The following is a 19,623-nucleotide window of genomic DNA, read 5'->3' on the forward strand; positions in this document are numbered from 1 at the left end:
AGTAGATTAAGTAAAGGAGGATTGATGGCATGAACCGGTGTGCTCTATCCGCTAATTCACTTAGGAGGTGGGCAGATTATTTTTTGATTGGGCGGACGTACTTTTTAGCAATTTGAGATTTGAAAGGATTTCACGCTGCCTGGGAAAATGCCCCACTGAAGAGGACGGGTAGTCTCCTTAGGGACTTGGCTCTACTATAAGGGAAAGTAGATAGATGACTCTCTTTACTCCTATTTCAAGCTTCAGGTTCGAAATCTCTCATCTTTAAATCTAAAATAGGCCTTTCAAAAAATAGTGGATTACTTATGTGAAGCAAGGATGCATGGCAAACTAATTCTTTAGTTGATCCTGATCCTACGTGATTAGGTCAGAGAAAGACAAAAGGGTAAAGAAGGAGCTATGAAAGATATTCGTTGATATGGTTAGTAAGAATATAATATAGCGTATATGATTTCAAAATTTAAAATTTAAAATAAATTAACATATAAATATAAAAAATAAAGAAAATAAATATAAATAAAAGAAAGAAAAGTTATAAAAGAAATATAAAAAATGTATACATAGAGAGAGAGAAAAGAGGAAATATAAAAGAAAGAAAGAAAAATAAAACAAAAAAGAATAAAAGAATATTATAACTTGGGATTCTAAGCCAAGATCATGAAGTTGAAAGTTGTATGGGCAAGCCTGTTTACCATCTTGCTAAGTGTATATATTGATGCATATAAGAAATGCAGTGGAATAAAATAGAAACTAAATAGGAGAAATTTATTTTGGTAGTTTCTTATATTTGGTCTTCTTTTTAGAAATATTTCTCAAATTTTAAAAATAAGAAACATGAACGTTTATCAAACAGTTTAGTTTCTTAAAATATGAGAAACAGAAAATAGAAAACAAGAATGTTATCAAACAGGCACAGAATGTCTACAAGCATGTACCATAGTTGTTAATTGACATAAAAACAATCTTTATCACTAATGAACATATTAATTGTCTATTTATAGTTTATATATTAATAAGCCATTAGCAATAGACATAAGAAAAGTAAATAAGCAATAGATACGCAAAAATACTCTATCAATTATAGAAATCTATCACCGACAAAATATTGAAATGGTATATCAATAATATATTCAAATATTTTTAAAAGTTTCATAGTTGTAAATTACTTATTTGTGTGGCATATTTGCAAATATAATAACTAATTGTTGAGAATGAGTTGTCAAAATTTACCTTTTTTCTTTCGCCTCATATTGAAAGTTTTGTATGTTGTTGGAGTACATATACATTAAAACATTTATGTATGCCCGTTAAAAGTATTTAAGTGGTACTAACATTTATTCTCGTGTGCATCTCAGATAACTTCAAATACTTGTGCGCAAAATGAGTAAAGTTTTTTATTCTTTATTCTTTTAACATCAATGTCGTATTGAAATTGCTTTCAAACTATTATTTAATACAAAAATTAATACCACTTAACATAAAAATATATTCGACAATATATATATTTTTTCTTACCATCGATGATAGAGGATCAATTTCTTTATGACATCAAGGTTGATAATATATTATTTATATGAATTGAATTATGCCAAAAAGATATTGGATAATTGATTTTAGTAATTTGATTTGATTAGATTTTCAGAAGCAAGCAAACTTAAAACATTATACTTCGTTAAGTTCTAAGCACGTCTGGGAGATATTCCGTCAATGTCGTACACGTGTCGTAAATTCGCAATCGTGGCCGTTGAAGAAAGCTTACTATTGGGCATCGTACAAAGTTTTTGACATAATAACGCGTGGTACGCGCGTGTCCTTGTGCCAAAGTGTTGCCAGCTTCTGCTGATTCAGACTCCGACTGGCTGAATCTTATCCAATTTCTTTATTGAAAATGTGATATTTTTAACGTAAACAGTGACGGACCTATGATATTATTGGCTGTGACTTTAACATGCTCTTTTAACCCACCCTACACGTGCCAATCTTGCTTCTCATTGGTCTTTTTTACGTATCTTTATCACCCCTTGGTAAAGGTATCAAACCTCCTCGTTAATTTCACGCTATAGTTTCCTCCTATAACAGAAGATTATTTACTTTATTTTTCTCTTTTTTAAATTTTAAATTATCATTATTATTATTATTTTTTAATTTTACGTTTCGTAGAAAAACATTTATATTTCATCGTGAGTCCAACAAACGCCACATTTTGCTCCTGGATCATACATTGCAAAAGTTGGAGAGGGTCATTGGCTGTAATATTTAAGCCGTTTCACAATCCATTTTTAGAAAGAAAAAGAAAAGGGATCAAAATTATTGGATTAGCTTAGAGGGAAGGGTCAGCTTCAAATCTTTGAATTGGAACAAATTCTTGCGCTCTGAAGAAATACGAATTTTGCAGCATTTTTTAAAAAAAAATTTTTAGGATTTTTGCTTCATTCTTGTTGTTGTTACCGTTCGGGCTCTGGTCGTTCTTCAGATTTATCGGGTACGCGTCAAATTTCATTGGTTTTTCGGATTTGTTCTTTGTGTTTTCAATTCGCATTTGATCTTTCTTTCAATGTTGTTGTTTACGATGTCGGTTTCGATTAAAGAATGGATTTTATTTCGTAATTCTGGAAATGAAGGCATTGGTTGCAGTTGCTTTTTCTTGGAGGTTGAATTCTGCTATGGATTAAAGAGAATCTTTGAGGTTTTAGGATAAATAGGATTAGAATAATAGGAAAGATTACATGTACATTGGATAGGAATCGGTTTATCGTTGTGTTTCTCTTAATCCAGGGATTTTTCTGTTAAAAAACTGGCTTAATTACTCGATTGGGGGATAATCTGTTATTTTATTAACCCTTCGCATATTCGTTATGCTGTTTTTGTAACTTTATTGTGTTACCGAACGTCTAAGGTTTTGATTGTTTTTGTTAGGTGCTGCCCTTGTTAAGTTGTTCGAATTGCCTTTGTGATTGAAGAATTAGGCTTTCATCTGGAAAACAAAGAAGAGAAACATGATTTCGAGATCTTACACAAATCTTTTAGATTTGGCTTCTGGAAATTTTCCAGCAATGGAAGTGAAAAAGAAGCGATTTCCGCGGGTCATATCCGTTCCGGGTAATGTAGCTGAGCTTGATGATGATCAAGCTTACAGTGTGACATCTGAAAACCCATCATCAATTTCCTCAGATCGAATGATAATTGTAGCAAACCAGCTTCCTTTAAGAGTAAAACGAAGAGAGGATGATAGTTCATGGAGTTTCAGTTGGAATGAAGATTCTTTGCTTTTGCAGCTTAAAGATGGCTTACCAGAAGATATGGAGGTTCTTTATGTCGGTTCGTTGAAAGTCGATATCCAACCAGAAGAGCAAGATGAGGTCTCTCAGATTTTGTTGGAGAAATTTAAGTGTATTCCTACATTTTTGCCTCCTCATGTTTTGAAAAAGTTTTATGATGGTTTCTGCAAGAGGCATTTGTGGCCTCTTTTTCATTATATGCTGCCATATTCTGCTGATCAGAAGGGTCGATTCGATCGCTCCATGTGGGAAGCCTATGTATCAGCAAATAAGTTATTTTTCCAGAAAGTAGTTGAGGTCATCAACCCAGATGATGATTATATCTGGATCCATGATTACCATTTGATGGTATTGCCCACTTTCTTGAGGAGACGTTTTAACAGAGTTAAAATGGGTTTTTTCCTTCATAGTCCATTTCCTTCATCTGAGATCTACCGTACCCTTCCTGTTAGAGAGGAGATTCTCAAGGCATTACTTAACTCTGATATCATTGGATTTCACACTTTCGATTATGCTCGTCATTTCCTTTCTTGTTGCAGCCGAATGCTGGGTTTGGAATACCAGTCAAAAAGGGGATATCTTGGATTGGAATACTACGGCCGGACGATTGGGATAAAGATAATGCCTGTCGGTATTCATATGAGTCGGATTGAATCAGTGATGAAACTGGCAGATGAGGATGCTAAGACTAGGGAACTCATACAACAATTTGCAGGGAAGACGGTGTTGCTTGGTGTTGATGATTTGGACATTTTCAAAGGTATCAACTTGAAATTGTTAGCTATGGAACAGGTACTAAAGCAACATCCAAAGTGGCAGCGAAAAGCTGTGCTTGTCCAAATTGTAAATTCTGCCAGAGGCAAGGGAAGAGATTTACAGGAAATAGAAGATGAAATAAAAGAAAGCTGCAGAAGGATCAACAAGGAGTATGGACATCCTGGTTATGAGCCAATAGTACTTCTCGACAGCCACGTGCCAATTACTGAAAGAGTTGCTTATTATAGCATTGCTGAGTGTGTAGTTGTCACTGCTGTTAGAGATGGCATGAACCTAACTCCTTATGAGTACGTTGTTTGTAGACAGGGAATATCCACCTCCCAGAAATGTTTGAACTTCAGCGGAGCCAAAAAGAGCATGCTCGTCATATCCGAATTTATTGGATGTTCTCCATCACTGAGTGGAGCATTTCGTGTCAACCCATGGAATGTTGAAAGGACAGCAGAGGCTCTGAATGAAGCAATATCAATGGCTGATTCAGAGAAGCAGCTCCGACATGAAAAGCATTATCGTTATATTGCTACACACGACGTGGCTTACTGGTCCCGTAGTTTCTTGCAAGATATGGAGAGAACTTGCTCAGATCATTTCAGGAGACGATGTTGGGGAATAGGTTTTAGTTTTGGATTCAGGGTTGTAGCTCTTGATCCCAATTTTAGAAAACTTTCAGTAGATGCCATTGTATCAGCATACAGTAAGGCCGAAAGTCGGGCCATCCTGTTGGACTATGATGGCACTGTGATGCCCCAAAACTCCATAAATAAGTCACCAAGTGAGCAGGTTATCTCTATTCTTAACACGCTTTGCGCAGATGCAAAAAATGTGGTCTTCATTGTGAGTGGACGAGGGAGGGACAGCTTAAGCAAATGGTTTCGCTCCTGCAAGAAGCTTGGAATTGCAGCAGAACATGGATATTTTTTGAGGTTTGCTTCTATGATCTCACTCATGTTTTTCTATCCTCTCCTTCACGTTAATGGTGGTTGCGGGCGTTTCATTGAGTATTATTGCACAGTAAATACAGCTAGTTGTATTCATTTTTATCGATTTCTTTACCACTCTTTGAGAATTATCTAAAGCATAAATACTTGTTTCACATCAGCTCAGCTGGAGCATATATTCTTTTTTATGCTGAGTGTTTGGATTTCTACTAAGGGAAACGATAGTTAAGAGATTTCTACCTCTGGATACTACACTGCTATTCATCTCGCCTGGATTATAAGAGATTTTGAACAATTTTTAAAGTCCTATTACTTGCTGCAAAGTTTTCACTTTTGGTCATATTCTTTAACTTTTTCTTCTTTTCGAATTATATCATCAACTCTGTTCAAAATGGCCAGGCAGTCACAAAATAAAGAGTGGAAGATTTGCGGCCAAACTTCTGATTTTGGATGGATGCAGATTGTCGAGCCTGTTATGAAATTGTATACCGAGGCTACAGATGGTTCTTCTATTGAAAGAAAGGAAAGTGCTTTTGTCTGGCAGTATCGAGATGCAGATCCTGGTTTCGGATCGTCCCAGGCAAAGGAGATGTTGGATCATTTAGAGAGTGTTTTGGCGAACGAACCTGTTGCAGTTAAAAGCGGCCAATTTATCGTAGAAGTGAAACCACAGGTGTGTTATTATTCATTTACCTCCTGCATGTAGTTGACGTAACCTAAGCTTTTCTATGATAGAAATTCACTTAATATTTCATTATTCGTCCTAGCGTGCAACATTTTCTGTGCACTTGGACATACTTTCTTCGAATATATATAACCGCACTGATTTTTCGATGCTGATCTCTTGTATTTGCTCCAGGGTGTTACCAAAGGCCTAGTGGCTGAAAAGATCTTTTCATCAATGGCGGAGGATGGAAAGCTTGCTGACTTTGTGTTGTGCATCGGCGACGACAGATCTGATGAGGACATGTTTGAAATAATTGGTAATGCGTTGTCCAGTAACATTCTTTCTCCAACGACATCGGTTTTTGCCTGCACTGTCGGGCAAAAGCCAAGCAAAGCCAAATATTATTTAGATGACACAGCTGAAGTAATAAGCATGCTCGAATACCTTGCTGAAGCTTCTAGTCCATTGCCATCCTCTGATGAAGAAGGTGAAAATGCTTCTTGAAAGTTGAAACAAACCCCATGTCACTGTTTTTGAGACATGAAGATCAAAGATCAAGTGGGAAATTTTGTACAAGAAGCTGGGTGTTGAATTGAATACATATTTTCTATAACACCACCTCTATTCCCCCCTATTTACTTTCTATAGTGTCATTTTCCTTTCAGCTTTTCATGCTAGTTTTTTTTTACTAAAAAGAAGAAAATCACTGACCCCAGTTTTAAATCGACAAGCTTTTTGAAAGACGGTGGACGAGTTCTATTGAAAGAAGTCAAATCAATCAGCCCGGCTTTGAACTTGAACTGCTGGAAGGGAAAAACTTGTCGGATTGGAATGCTCTGTTGACTGTACTGACATTCGAAATATTATGTGGATAGTTAAATGAGAGAATAAGTAGCTAATTTAGCTGCGACGTTATGGTAGGATAGGTTAATGAGGCCGAGCTCACTCGGCTTATTTGAGAGGGTTTCTAATATGAATGATATAATTTCATTTTGTACATGTATTGCTTCCTTATGTTCGCAGTTTACAGTTATTCTTATGTTGATTTTCTAATGTAAAACCTTTTTCTTCTGCTAATAAAATAAGAGTCCATTGTACTATGCTGATTAGATGATACTATAACTGAGGGTAGTCACAGAAAAGGGGAAAAAATGTTTCAGGTAATTATTCTATCATGATATTCTAAGCTGAAAATCTTTTAAAACATAAACTAATAAATTCGTGCTCAAACTTGTGGGAGACACTGTAAATGAATGTTCCTTATTAACTAAATCAGACTCTAGGTTTAAATATAGAAAAGAGACGAGAAATTACCTCAACTTTGTTAAGACAATAATTTATGCTTCCAAACAATAGCCAAAATGAGTATAGCTCGGTAGTTATCATATGTAGTGTCTTTATGATGTTAGATTATCAAATTCTCAGGTCCCTATTTACTCGAGAAAAAGGGGGGAAAATCTCCCTACCAATAATTACCACAAGAACATTCACCGTCCTTGAAATGGTGAAATCTACTTGCATCTCTTACAATAATCTCTCTTTTTCTGATCTTTGACATGCACTTAATGGCATTATGGCAGTCATTGCAGACTCGCAAGTTCTTCATCACCCTTATTGGGAAATTCTCGGGAGTGTTCATCAGTGCAAAAGCAATTGCTAACTTCTCACTGTGATGTGCCAAATTGTATTCTTTTTCTTCATTGTCCATGTCGTGCAAAACCGAGCCTAAGTCTGGCACGTAACCGTGCAGTTTCAGTTCAGACATTAATTCTTTCAAATATGATTCAATCTCCAGGTATTGTGGGTGAGATTTGTCCCCCATGCTAAATTGGTGAACCAAATTTTTGAGTTCTAACCAACTTATGCCAGGTTCTTTCTTGACGTTCCTATCTCTCATTGCTTTCCTAATCTCGGAAACGTCGGGCCAATTTCTAGCAGAAGCATGGATGTTTGAAAGCAGCACATAGGAAGCAGCATCCAGAGAATCAAGCTTTAGAATTTCTTCAGCAATTCGTTTGGCCATTTCTGCTTTCTTGTGGAGTTTGCAAGATGATAATAAAGTTTTCCAAATAATGCCATCTGCTTTTACAGGCATTGATCTTATCATACCCTCTGCTTCCTCCAAGTGGCCAGCCCGACCGAGCAGATCGACCACACATGTGTAGTGTTCAACTCTAGGCTTGAGTTTATACTTCTTCACCATCAAATCTAAATATTCAGTTCCTTTCTCTTCCAATCCACAGTGACTACAAGCATAAAGCAGACTCAAGAATGTCACTTCATTTGCTTCCATTTTCAAATCTTCCATTTGATGAAACAGCTCAATGGCTTCCTCTCCTCTTCCATGGAAGCCATGAGCTGCAATCATAGCAGTCCATAACACAACATCAGAATCTTCACGATCCAAAAAGGCTTTCACAGAGTCCTCTAAACTTCCAGACCGTGAATACATGCTAATCAATGAACTGACAACTGCTACAACTGAACCAACTCCACCTTTGATCACTTCAGCATGGATCTGCTGGCCTTGTCCTAACGTCGCCAGTTCTGAACACGCACTTATTACACTCACAAATGTTATTTTATCCGGTCGAAAGCCTGCCATTTTCATCATATTATACTGGTTCAACACTTCTTCTGGACACCCATTTTGAGCTTTTCCAGCAATAAGAGTATTCCAAGCAACTACACTACGAGTTGGCATTGATTTAATTAACTTCTCTCCATCAGATAAACTACCAGACTTCATATACATATGAGCTAGAGAACTGCACACTACCAAACTCAATTCAAATCCACATTTAATCAGACAAGCATGAACCTCTTGACCTGCAAGTAAAGATCTTAAACCAGCGCAACCTCTAAGTACACTGCCTAGTGTGAACTCGTCAGGCAAAAAACCCAATCCATACATTTCTTTAAACAAACTTAAAGCCTGTTCATTAGATCCAAACTGGGTCAGACCTGCGATCATCGCATTCCATGTGGCAATGTTTCTCTCGGACATTTCATCAAACAGCTTCTGGGCTTTTTCCAAATACCCACGCTGCAAGTACCCATTGATCAAAATGTTATATGACATTATATTTTTTCGTGGCATTTGACTAAACAGCACGAAAGGAGACTCCAACTGTCCTAATTTGGAGTAGAAATTTAAAAGGTGATTACAAATGAACTGGTCTTTGGAACACCCAGATGTAATTATTAAAGAATGGACCTGTTTTCCTCCAAAAAGTGAGCCTAGATTTATGCATGATTGAAGAAGATGAGAAAAAAGAGATGGGTCTGACCATATCTCGGATTTGAACGTGTCATAGGCTTGTCTTATGCGTCCGCCATTGCAGAGGCTGGTGAATTTTTGTAAAGAAGCAGAGGGAGTCTTCGTGGAGAGCGATCGCACAGTAAATGAATGTAAGGGGTTGAAGAAGACCTCGAAACTGCGACTGAGGTTACTCATGTATCAGCTTTTAGTCTTTGTTGGCTGATGGTAATAGTTAAAAAGAGAAAAAACGAGCGAATGTAAGCGATTTGATTGCTTAAATGAAAATTTTCACAAAATGACCTACAATTCAAAAACTTTTCTATTAATGATCTTTTTTTTTTTAACTTTTCTATCACTAACCTTTTGTCTATGCGAAATTCTAAAATTACCTCCAATTTTAAAAAAACCTTCCAACGGTTTGGAATGCGCGTCTCTACAAATACTTTACAACGATAAGGTCTCCCTCCATTTCGTTCATTTCCTGCTCAAAGTATTTCTCTTCAAAGCATTTTCTCTCGATATGTAAACGATTGTCTAGAAAATCTAAACAATCGTTTAATACTATCTAAACTATTGCGCATAATTAGCTAAGTGATCATACATAATTAACTGAGTGATCATATACAAATAACTAAGTGATCGTACAGAAATAACTAAGCGATCGCCAAAAAAAAATTATATATCGTTCAATCTAGATGGGTCAGTATCAGGTGTTATCAATGTTTGTTTGTACGTTTTTTTGTTATGTCCTCTCTGACCACATCGTGTATACCTATGTATTTGTCGTGGCTCCTCTCCAATTGAAGGTATCCTGATGGTTTGATGTCAACCTACACTTGCTACCTTTCGCGGTGTAGAATTGGTTCAAATCTTCAAAATCTGGTCTTCGACGCCATTCTTGTATGTGTCCAACTAGGAAGATTGGTTCGGCATAAGCAACAAGCACACATTCAACTGTAAACCATTTTGCACATAATGTTTGAACATTAATGTTTCTCAAGGTCGCTGCAGATATTGCATAGGAGCACAGGATCTCGAGGCAACTAAACTCCATACAAGTACATGTCCGTGAACCTAGATCAACCAACCCCCCAAATATCCATCGTCTACATTAATTATATGCATATCTACCGGGAAACATGATATGTTTTAGACATCAATTCCGATTCCTTAAGAGAATACTCATTGCGTAATCAGTTACAATGTTTGTGCATGTCATTGCATGTGTACGTGGAATATAGAACCATCCTTGTAGCCACTCGTGGATATGCTCTACTAGTTTCGTGATTGGTAGTTCTCGTGCATCTTTCAACATTTCATTGAGGCATTCTACTATATTTGTCGTCATCTTGTCATACTGTTAAGACCCTGATTCATACACACACTCACTCACAAAGAACACAAGTATAGTGGATGAAAAAGGGTGTCTCGTTGATATTAAACTTTCAAACAAACACAATACAAACCGAGAAATAGTTGGAAAAGGATATTCAAGTAACAAGAACATATACAGAAATTAAAGAACACAGATCTTCACAAAATTCCCAGCTCAATTTGAGAGGGCTGGGGTAATCTCTCCATGGATATCCTTCTAGCTATTATTTATCTTTAGAATAGACATGCCCCTCCTCTTCTCCAGTTGGTGCTTTATAAAGGACCCGAGGTCCCCTTTTCTACCCTCTTTCCTGACCCACTATCTTCTCCGTAACCATTTCCTTCTCTGCTAAATCAGTTGCAGCAGATTTCTTAGGTGGAATTCCTTCTTTTCCCTTCCTCTTATACACGTGAATTATTGGGGGTTTAACAATACCTCCCCTCTTGAATTGCACTTTGTCCTCAAGGTGGAAGTTGGGGAACTTTCACTTCATCAAAGGAGCTTCCTCCCAAGTGGCTTCACTTTCAGTTAGCCCTTTCCACTTCACTAACCACTCTTGTATTTCTAACTCGCCATCCCAACGTACTCCTAAGACTAACTCCAGTTTAACTTGTAGCTCAAATTCTTCTGACAACACCGGTGGAATGTGTTGCATTTTTTGAGTTTGCCTCAATTTCTTTTTTAGCTGAGATATGTGGAAGACATTATGAATGGATGCTTCGGGGGGAAGATCCAACTTATAGGCCACTTCCCCTCTTTTCTAACACTTTATAGGGTCCATAGAACTTAGATGAAAGTTTTTCATTTCTTTTTCAAGCTAAAGACCTTTGCCGATATGGTCTAAGCTTATCTTCCCCTATTTCAAGATGCATCTCTCTTCTATGCAGGTCAACATTCTTCTTCATGCAGTTTTGAGCTACAATCAATTGTTCCTTCAAGGCATTCAAGGTGAGATCTCTTTCTTTGAGTTGTTGTTCCACTGAATCGTTTGTTGTTCTTTTGTCTCCAAAGGCTACTAACGGTGGGGGAGGCCTTTCATACATTGCTTGATAAGGAGTAGTTCTAATTGAGCTATGTTATGTCGTGTTATACCATAATTCTATCCACGCCAACCACTTGTTCCACCGTGTAGGTTGCTCATTGCAAAAACACCTTAGGTAAGTATCCACGCATCTATTGACTCTCTCTGTTTGTCCATCTGTTTGGGGGTGGAAGGTCGTGCTCCTTTGTAGGCGTGTACCCATGGTTGTGAGCAATCATTCCAGAAATTACTTAAGAATATTTTATCTCAATCAGTGGTTATAAACTTAAAAATACCGTGATGCTTGACTACCTCCTGCACAAATTCTTCAGCCACTTGTTTAGCAGAGAAAGGGTGTTTAAGATGGATAAAGTGTCCATACTTACTTAGCTGGTCGATTGTCACTAGAATAGTATCATAGCCTCCTGCCTTAGGCAATCCTTCGATGAAGTCCATGGTCCATTCCTCAATAATCAATTCAGGGATAGGGAGTGGTTGTAATAAGTCGGCTGGTGAGAGTGAATCCGACTTGTTTCTTTGACATACCCACATTTCTCCATGTATCTCTGTATATCCACTTTCATCCCTGGCCAAAATAACTCACCATTCATTCTTTTGTACGTCCTCAAGAAGCCTGAATGTCCGCTTAACATTGAATTGTGAAAGGTGTGTAGTAGGGTCGGTATCGACATGGATTTGCACGAGAGATCTATCCTTCCCTTGTACAGCAGTCAATTGTTCATCCACTGATCAGGGTTTTCCTTCAGGGTTATCTTTCAGAAGCCTTATAATTTATTGGAGTTCCTCATCTTTCTCTACTTATTGAAGAATAGTTTTCATGTCTATGATGGCCGGGGTTGATAACATGTAATTTTCTGCTGGAGATTGAACATGGAGAGGGCATCTGCGGCCTTATTCTGCAGTCCAGGTTGATATAAGATCTCAAAGTCATACCCTAGAATTTTGGTCAACCATTTCTAAAATTGGGGTTGCATCTCTCGTTGTTCTAATAAGAACTTAAGTGCCTTTTGATCTGACTTGATTGTGAATTTCCCCCCAATAGGTAGTGTCTCCATTTCTACACAGCTAAAACCACTGCCCTGAGTTCTTTTTTATAGATGGACTTGGCTTGTTCCCTGGCCGATAGCTTTTGGCTGAAGTAAGCTATTGGGTTGCCTTCTTAGGATAGAACCACTCCCAATCCATAACCTGATGCGTCTGTCTCAATGATAAAGGGTTTTGAGAAGTCTAGTAGTGCTAGAACAGGGCAAGACACCATCATTTGCTTCAATTCCTCAAATGCCTTTGTCGCCTCTTCATTCCATTTAAAGCCATTCTTCTGAAGTAGTTGCGTTAAAGAGGCTGTTATGTTGTTGTATCCTTTAACAAATCTTCGATAGTAGCCTGTGAGGCCCAAAAATCCATGTAATTCTATCGCGTTTGTTGGTTGAGGCCATTCCACCATTGTTCTTATCTTGTCCCCATCGGCTTCTACCCCTCGTTGAGATATCAAATGTTCCAAATACTGAATTTTTGTTTGGCAAAACACACACTTCTTCTTATTGGCGAAGAGCTGGTTGTCCTTCAGTGCATCAAAAACTACCCTTGAGTGGCTTTCATGAAACGAAAGATTTGGACTATACACAAGAATATCATAAAAAAAAAATGCCAGAATGAATTTTCTAAGATGAGGGTGGAACACCTGGTTCATTAATGATTGAAAGGTGGCAGGGGCATTGGTTAATTCGAACGGCATCACTAAAAATTTATAATGGCCTTCATGTGTTCGAAAAGCAGTCTTTTTTATATCACTCTCCCTCATCCGAATTTGATGATACCCTAACTTCAGGTCTAGTTTTGAAAATATTGCCGCTCCACGTAGCTCATCTAGTAGCTCTTCGATGATCGGAATGGGGAATTTATCTGCAATGGTGGCCTGGTTTAGTTTTCTATAATCTACACAAAAATGCCACCCTCCATCTTTCTTTCTCACTAAGAGGACAGGGCTAGAATACGGGCTTCGACTTGGCCAAATGATGTCGGCTTGCAGCATTTCGCTAACTAGCTTTTCAATTTCTTCCTTCTGCGTGTGTCCATACTTATACGGGCGCACGTTGACCAGTTCTGCCCTTCCATTGTTAAAATGCCATGACTGACTAGTCATATGGGTGGTAGATTTGTTGGGGTATTGAATACTCCTTCATTCTCCTTTAGCAATTCTTGAATCACTGTTGGTAGTTTCTCGATCTGCCACCTTTCTAAATCCTCGTGGATCCTCCCTTTCTCACTTTCTAACTGCTGAAAGTCGATTAAGAATCCCATGTCTTCCTCTTGCCACATCTTGAACAAGGGCTTAAGAGATACTTTAGCTTTTGTCAATGATGGGTCTCCTCGAAGCACCACCTACACATCACCTGATAAAAACGATGTTGTTAGTGAAGGCCAATGGATACCCATGAATTCGGTGGTGCATAACTAGGGCATTCTTAACACTACATTCATTCGTCCTAACTCAATGGCTAGGAAGTTTGCCTTGACGAGCAGCCCAGGAAGTTGAAGTTCCACCTCCTCACAAACTTCTTTCCCTTGGATGGAAGATCCATTCCTAATTACTACCCCAAACTTGGCACTCTGTTTTAAAGGAAGATCAAGTTCTCTTACCGTATCCTGGTGAATGAAATTGTGAGATGCGCCTGAATCTATGAGTACAATTACTTCCTGGCCTCGAATCGTGCCTTTCAGTTTCATGGTTCCTTTTGCCGAGAACCCCATCATCGATTTTAATGTCAGCTGCGCATTCTTGATGGTTTCTATAGCACTCAGCTCTGACTTTTCTTTTTCTTTCGTGGTCTCTTCATTGTCTGATCCATCCTCATCATTAGCGATAAATAACATTAACTGTCTACTTTCCTTCAGCTTGCAGGGACAGTCTGAGGCGTATTTCTCATTGCATTGGAAACAGAGGCTCTTATCTAACCTCTTCCGAAACTCTGAGTCCGATAGTCTTTTCAAGAGGGGCTTCTTTTTTGTTATATTTTTCACCAATATCGCCACTTGCTTCATCACTGGGGAATCAATTCTTTTAGAGCAGCCTTCTTCGGGCATGGTAGGCTCTTTTCTACCCAATTGGGTCACCTTCTTGTTGGGCCTGTGTACTCCCAAGTCTGTCAGGGCGATTTTGAGGGCTAAATTCCGATCATTCACCAACTGTGCTTCACGTATACTTTCATCTAATGTACGCAGGTTCCTGCTAATCACCTCTACTTGTAATGCCAGTTCAAGGCCATTCATAAACGCGTCTTTCAGCACCTCCTCTGATAGCTCCGACAAGGGCGCCTAGTAGGTCACAATCTTTACATACTCAGCATAGGATCCATCTTGCCTGATCTTCAATAATCATGCGCATAGGCTTCCTTCTCCGATGGCTCGATAGTGTTCAAATAGCCTATTCTTCAGTTTTTCCCACGTTGATGGCTCGTCAATTGTTACTCCACCTGAACCAATCTACTTCATCAAGTGCAAAACTTACCACTGCTACCTTTGCCTTTTCCACATCAGTCAGTTCATGGATCTCGAAGTAGTGCTCCACGCGATACACCCAAGATTCTGGTTTCTCTCTGGTGAAAAGAGGAATCTCCAAGCGCTTGTATTTTCCTTTATTGTTGCTGTTAATCCCCCCAAGTGGGAAGACTTGGCTTCGTCCATCTTATCCTTGGCTTTATGGATCGCTCTCTCCAACCCGGCTGCTTCTTCCTTCTTCTTTGAAGAGTTGTTCTCCCTAACTTCTTCTGCCAACTTCTCGACATTTTTGCACAGGCCTAACAGTGGTCCTTCAAGCTTTCTATCTCTTTTTCGCTCGTCTCCAACCTTTCTTCCAAAAAATTATGAGCCATAGCTCTCGTTCTCCCTAGGATTGGTTGGTCTTTGATACCAATTTATTAAGACCCTGATTCCTGCACATGCTCACTCACAAAGAACATAAGTATAGTGGATGAAAAAGGGTGTCTCGTTGATATTAAACTTTCAAACGAACACAATACAAACCGAGAAATAGTTGGAAAAGGATATTCAAGTAACAAGAAATATAAGGAATTAAAGAACATAGATTTTCACAAAATTCCCAGCTCAATTCGAGAGGGTTGGGGTTATCTCTCCATAGATAGCCTTCTAGCTATTATTTATCTTCAGAATAGATATGCCCCTCCTCTTCTCCAGTTGGTGTTTTATAAAGGACCTGAGGTCCCTTTCTCTACCCTCTTTCCTGCTCCAATATCTTCTCTGTAACCATTTCCTTCTCTGCCAAATCGGTTGCGACAGTTTTCTTCGGTGGAATTCCTTCTTTGCCCCTCCTCTTATACGTGTGAATTATTGGGGGTTTAACACATACCTACAATGGACTTGATGAACTCTTACCCAACGTTGTAATCCAACCTCTTCAAGATAAGCCGTCACACCAAGATATTGATGGAGTTTAGCCCAGTACATCTGAAACTCAGACATTCTATAAGCTTCTGTCGCTAGGTAGAAGTGTGGGATTATGTCCTTATTTTTGAATTTGTCAACCAAGTTGTTACGAATTTTTCATACGATGGGCCCCCGGATGGCCTGGGTATATCAATAAATGGTTCGGTTGGAACGGTGGAATGCATTACAACCGAAGGCATCACAACTGGTGGGACGGGAGTAGGTAGGGTTGAAACATGGATGTTAGGTGTTGGAGAAGTTTGTAGTCCTAAAGATTGTCCATATCCATGTTCAGTATCGAATTGTGAAGTACATCTAGGTTCACTGTTCTGACCAAACCAAGCTTCACTTCGGTCATCACCCAAGTTATATGGCTCAATATGATCATCAAGTGAAGACATGGTATGAATATTGCGTGTCGAAATGGTTGCAACCCCACAATTTTAACTAGTTGAAATAGGTTGATCGGTTGGATTGCAATGTTGGTACATATTCTCCATGTGTACTCCATGACTTTACAAGGTGTAACTGATACAAATAACGACATCTAGGATGCATCACTACCTTCTAAAAAAAATAAGGTCTTCATCATTGATTATGTCAATTAGGGGAGTTGGGACCAATAAATTGTAACAATATTTGATGTGTATATCAAACATATCCAGATCGATATCTAGTCGTTGGCACATTATACTCACTAACTCACTAACTGTTATATCATTTCTGAGGTTCAAATCTTTCATATGACCACAAACATAATTTCTTCCAAACTCATTCCAATCCCCACCAAATCGTACAAAGATGCGAAGTAGTGCCATTGATCTACAATGGGATAAGCAAATCATTGATAAGTGAACGATCGTTTATACATTACTATGTGATCGTTTATAAATGTTTAGACAATCGTTTATAAATTACTATACGATTATTGATAAATTACTACATGATCGTTTATAATTTATTAAATGATCGTGTATAACGTACTATACGACGTATTGTAATTTATGAACGATCGTTTATATTATAATGAACGATTGTGTATATATTACTATACGATCGTAAATGACACTTATTATGAAAGTGATTTGGGACAAGAAATTGTAGAATATCACTTACATTCTCTCCGTTTCTGAATCTGACGATGAAAGCGATCAACGAAGATGTTGGACTAAAACTCTGAGAGAAAGCTACGAGAGAACAATAAGAGAATTTCGTGGGGAGTTCAACAGAAAGTGAATATTGAAAGTGACCTTCCATTCTCTTCATACCAATGTTATTCAATGCTATTGATAGAATATTAGTTGTGAATAAATGTTTTGGTGGAATGATGGTGTTGTATTGAATGCACATTGAATGAAAGGCTGAAAAAATCATTGAAAGAAGAAATGTGGTGTGATTTGAGGAGTTTTAAAAACTGGATGTAATTTTGGAATTTCGCATAGAGAAAAAGTTAGAAGTAGAAAAGTTTTTAGAAATAGGTCATTACTAGAAAAGTTTTTGGGTTTGAGATCATTTTGTGAAAATTTCCGGAGGAAATGGTAAAGCCGAGGATTTAAAGTAAGCTAAGCGATTTGATTTGTGCAATCCTCTTTTTCATCCCACAATTTACACGATTGTCAATGCTCATTTTGCGTACTCATATGGGTTCGACCATATTTGGTGGTTTAGTTCTTGGATTGAGGGTTATGAAGTTGGTCTATTATAATCCATACTTAAATTCCTCTTGCAAAAGTTAGTTTAAGTTGATTTTTTAAAACATTTATGGTGTGTTTGGTATGTGATAAAAGTAGGGAATTGAGTTGAGTTGAATTGGTAATTATTATCTGGAGAGTTAAATTGTCTGTGTTTGTTTGCAAGTTGAGTTAAGTTGATAATTATTGTCTGTGTTTGTTGTGCAGAGTTGAGTTGAGTTGAGTTGGGGATCTGATACAATTTTTTTGTGAATGAGATTAGTCCTATTTTTTTCTATTTGTTTCTTATTTCATTCTTTTATTTTTTAGTTTTATGCTTTGCTATTGTTGATTAATTTTCAAATATACACGTATTTTCTCAAATCATTTATGACATAAATGGACAAGCTCAAATTTTTTTTTTTATCAATTTGTATAATATAATAGATTATTTTTCATATATTCTTTTAAAAAATGGTAATAATTCTAATTCTCTTCAATCGGTAAAACATACCAACAAAATATAGTTCATATTGCTGCTCAATTAATTGGTATATTATATATTGTATGTATAGATATTGAATGTTTGTATATATATTGAAGGTAATTATCCTAATTACTAATTGGTATATTGTATGTATATATATTAAATCTTGATAACTTAACTTTATTATTTTACATATCATACAGTTTATTTTTATATAATATGGATAGTATATTTGGAATTGAAATTATACATAGGATAATTACCTTTCATTTGATTATGATGGTGAGACTGTGATGTAGTACAGTAACATTTTTCATAAGATCACAAAAATAATATGAACCGACCGAACATGTGGCCGTTTCCAAAAAAAAAATTCACAAAATATATGTTCTTTTCCATACTTATAATATCCGTGTCATAATACAAACACAAAAATTACATGTCATGATGTATGCAAAAGTTATCATTCTTTTTGACATGACAGTCCATTGTCCATTTGCTGTTATCCAAAAGAATTATAAACAAAATATAGGGGTGTGGTCAGTCTACATGTTTCTTCCTAGTAGACGGAGACAGTACCTCTTCCGTGCGTGTTCTAATACTGCAAGGAAGCAATCTGTCTTCTGAATGTCCGTGACAAAGAGGTCAATAAGGGTGACCTGATCATCTTTATCCAGGCCATCAATGTTATATATGGCATTTACTACTTCCTTCCGACGCCCGAACTCCAGCTCATACTTCTCCTTTTGCCACGATGCAAGTCTACCCATGTGTGTGCTCTGCATTTCAACAGTCGATCTCATGATGTCGATCATTTCAGCTTGGAATGATGGCCTTTTCCTCTTACTACCTCGAGATGACTCGGCAGATACACTCGTTCTACCTGTAGATTTCTTTGCTGGTTCTTCATCTATTTCATCTTGATTTAATGGTGATTCTGTCTGGGGAACCTCAGGTGTGTGATAGTCCTGTGATCCAAGTCGAATGTCATCTTCAAACTCTCTGAGTGCATTCGTCGCATCACGTATGGGTCCTCACTTGATTGCCCTACTGCTCTGTCTTTCCCAAATACGGTGGAGAGAACATCGTAATATGGGAATGGCTTGTTCCACATCCCCTTCGCATTGGGATGACTCTGCATTGATACACATATACATTATTAATATTTATATTATAACACGTACCCGTACATTTTTTTTCTAAAATCTTACCCAAACCCAAAGATCGAAAATCTCCCTCTCAACCTGGACACATTTGAACTCCTCGTTCCAGCCGAACCTCGACTAACTTAACATCTCTGATACTGCATTGTATTGTTTCTTTAGACTCCTCACCTTACACTTAATGGTGTTCTGATTCAGTGCACACCCAGGCACTTTCTCATGCAGAATTCGCTCCAAGTGTTGTAGGTATCCTGGTCGAAACGTCCCATTGTCGGACCTCCAACCGGTCTCCACCAAATAATATAGAGCTTCCACCAACTTAGTGTCCTCCACCTTCGACCATACGTTTTTAGACCTCTTACCATTACCTATCATTATGCTGCATGCATACGTTTTTTGATGAAAAGATTCTGTAAATGAAACACATGCATAAACAAAGGATAAACTGTTGAAATTATATGTTCCAATTTAACTTGTTCACACCGAGTCTTGGCACAAAACATTTTCACGACATACTTGGA

General features: G+C 37.7%; 2 protein-coding genes across 3 annotated transcripts; one reads left to right on the top strand and one right to left on the bottom strand.

The window, feature by feature from the left end:
• Positions 1-2,153: 2,153 nt before the first annotated feature.
• On the top strand, positions 2,154-6,760 carry LOC120077896 (probable alpha,alpha-trehalose-phosphate synthase [UDP-forming] 7). Its single transcript, XM_039031997.1, has 4 exons — positions 2,154-2,482; positions 2,917-4,978; positions 5,393-5,666; positions 5,853-6,760. The coding sequence occupies exons 2-4, from the start codon at positions 2,997-2,999 to the stop codon at positions 6,162-6,164; spliced, it is 2,568 nt and encodes an 855-aa protein (XP_038887925.1). The 5' UTR covers positions 2,154-2,482; positions 2,917-2,996; the 3' UTR covers positions 6,165-6,760.
• Positions 6,761-6,996: 236 nt separating this feature from the next.
• Positions 6,997-9,196, bottom strand: LOC120077897 (pentatricopeptide repeat-containing protein At2g41080). 2 transcript variants are annotated; one of them, XM_039031999.1, is made up of 2 exons: positions 8,951-9,090; positions 6,997-8,706 (listed from the first exon to the last, which is right to left on the bottom strand). In XM_039031999.1, the coding sequence occupies exons 1-2, from the start codon at positions 8,951-8,953 to the stop codon at positions 7,123-7,125; spliced, it is 1,587 nt and encodes a 528-aa protein (XP_038887927.1). In that variant the 5' UTR covers positions 8,954-9,090; the 3' UTR covers positions 6,997-7,122. The 2 variants fall into 2 exon arrangements, with proteins under 2 accessions (XP_038887927.1, XP_038887926.1); XM_039031998.1 differs by having other exon boundaries at positions 6,997-9,196.
• Between the last annotated feature and the right edge of the window lie 10,427 nt (positions 9,197-19,623).

Source organism: Benincasa hispida, chromosome 5 (assembly GCF_009727055.1).
Source record: "Benincasa hispida cultivar B227 chromosome 5, ASM972705v1, whole genome shotgun sequence".
Taxonomy (NCBI): domain Eukaryota; kingdom Viridiplantae; phylum Streptophyta; class Magnoliopsida; order Cucurbitales; family Cucurbitaceae; genus Benincasa; species Benincasa hispida.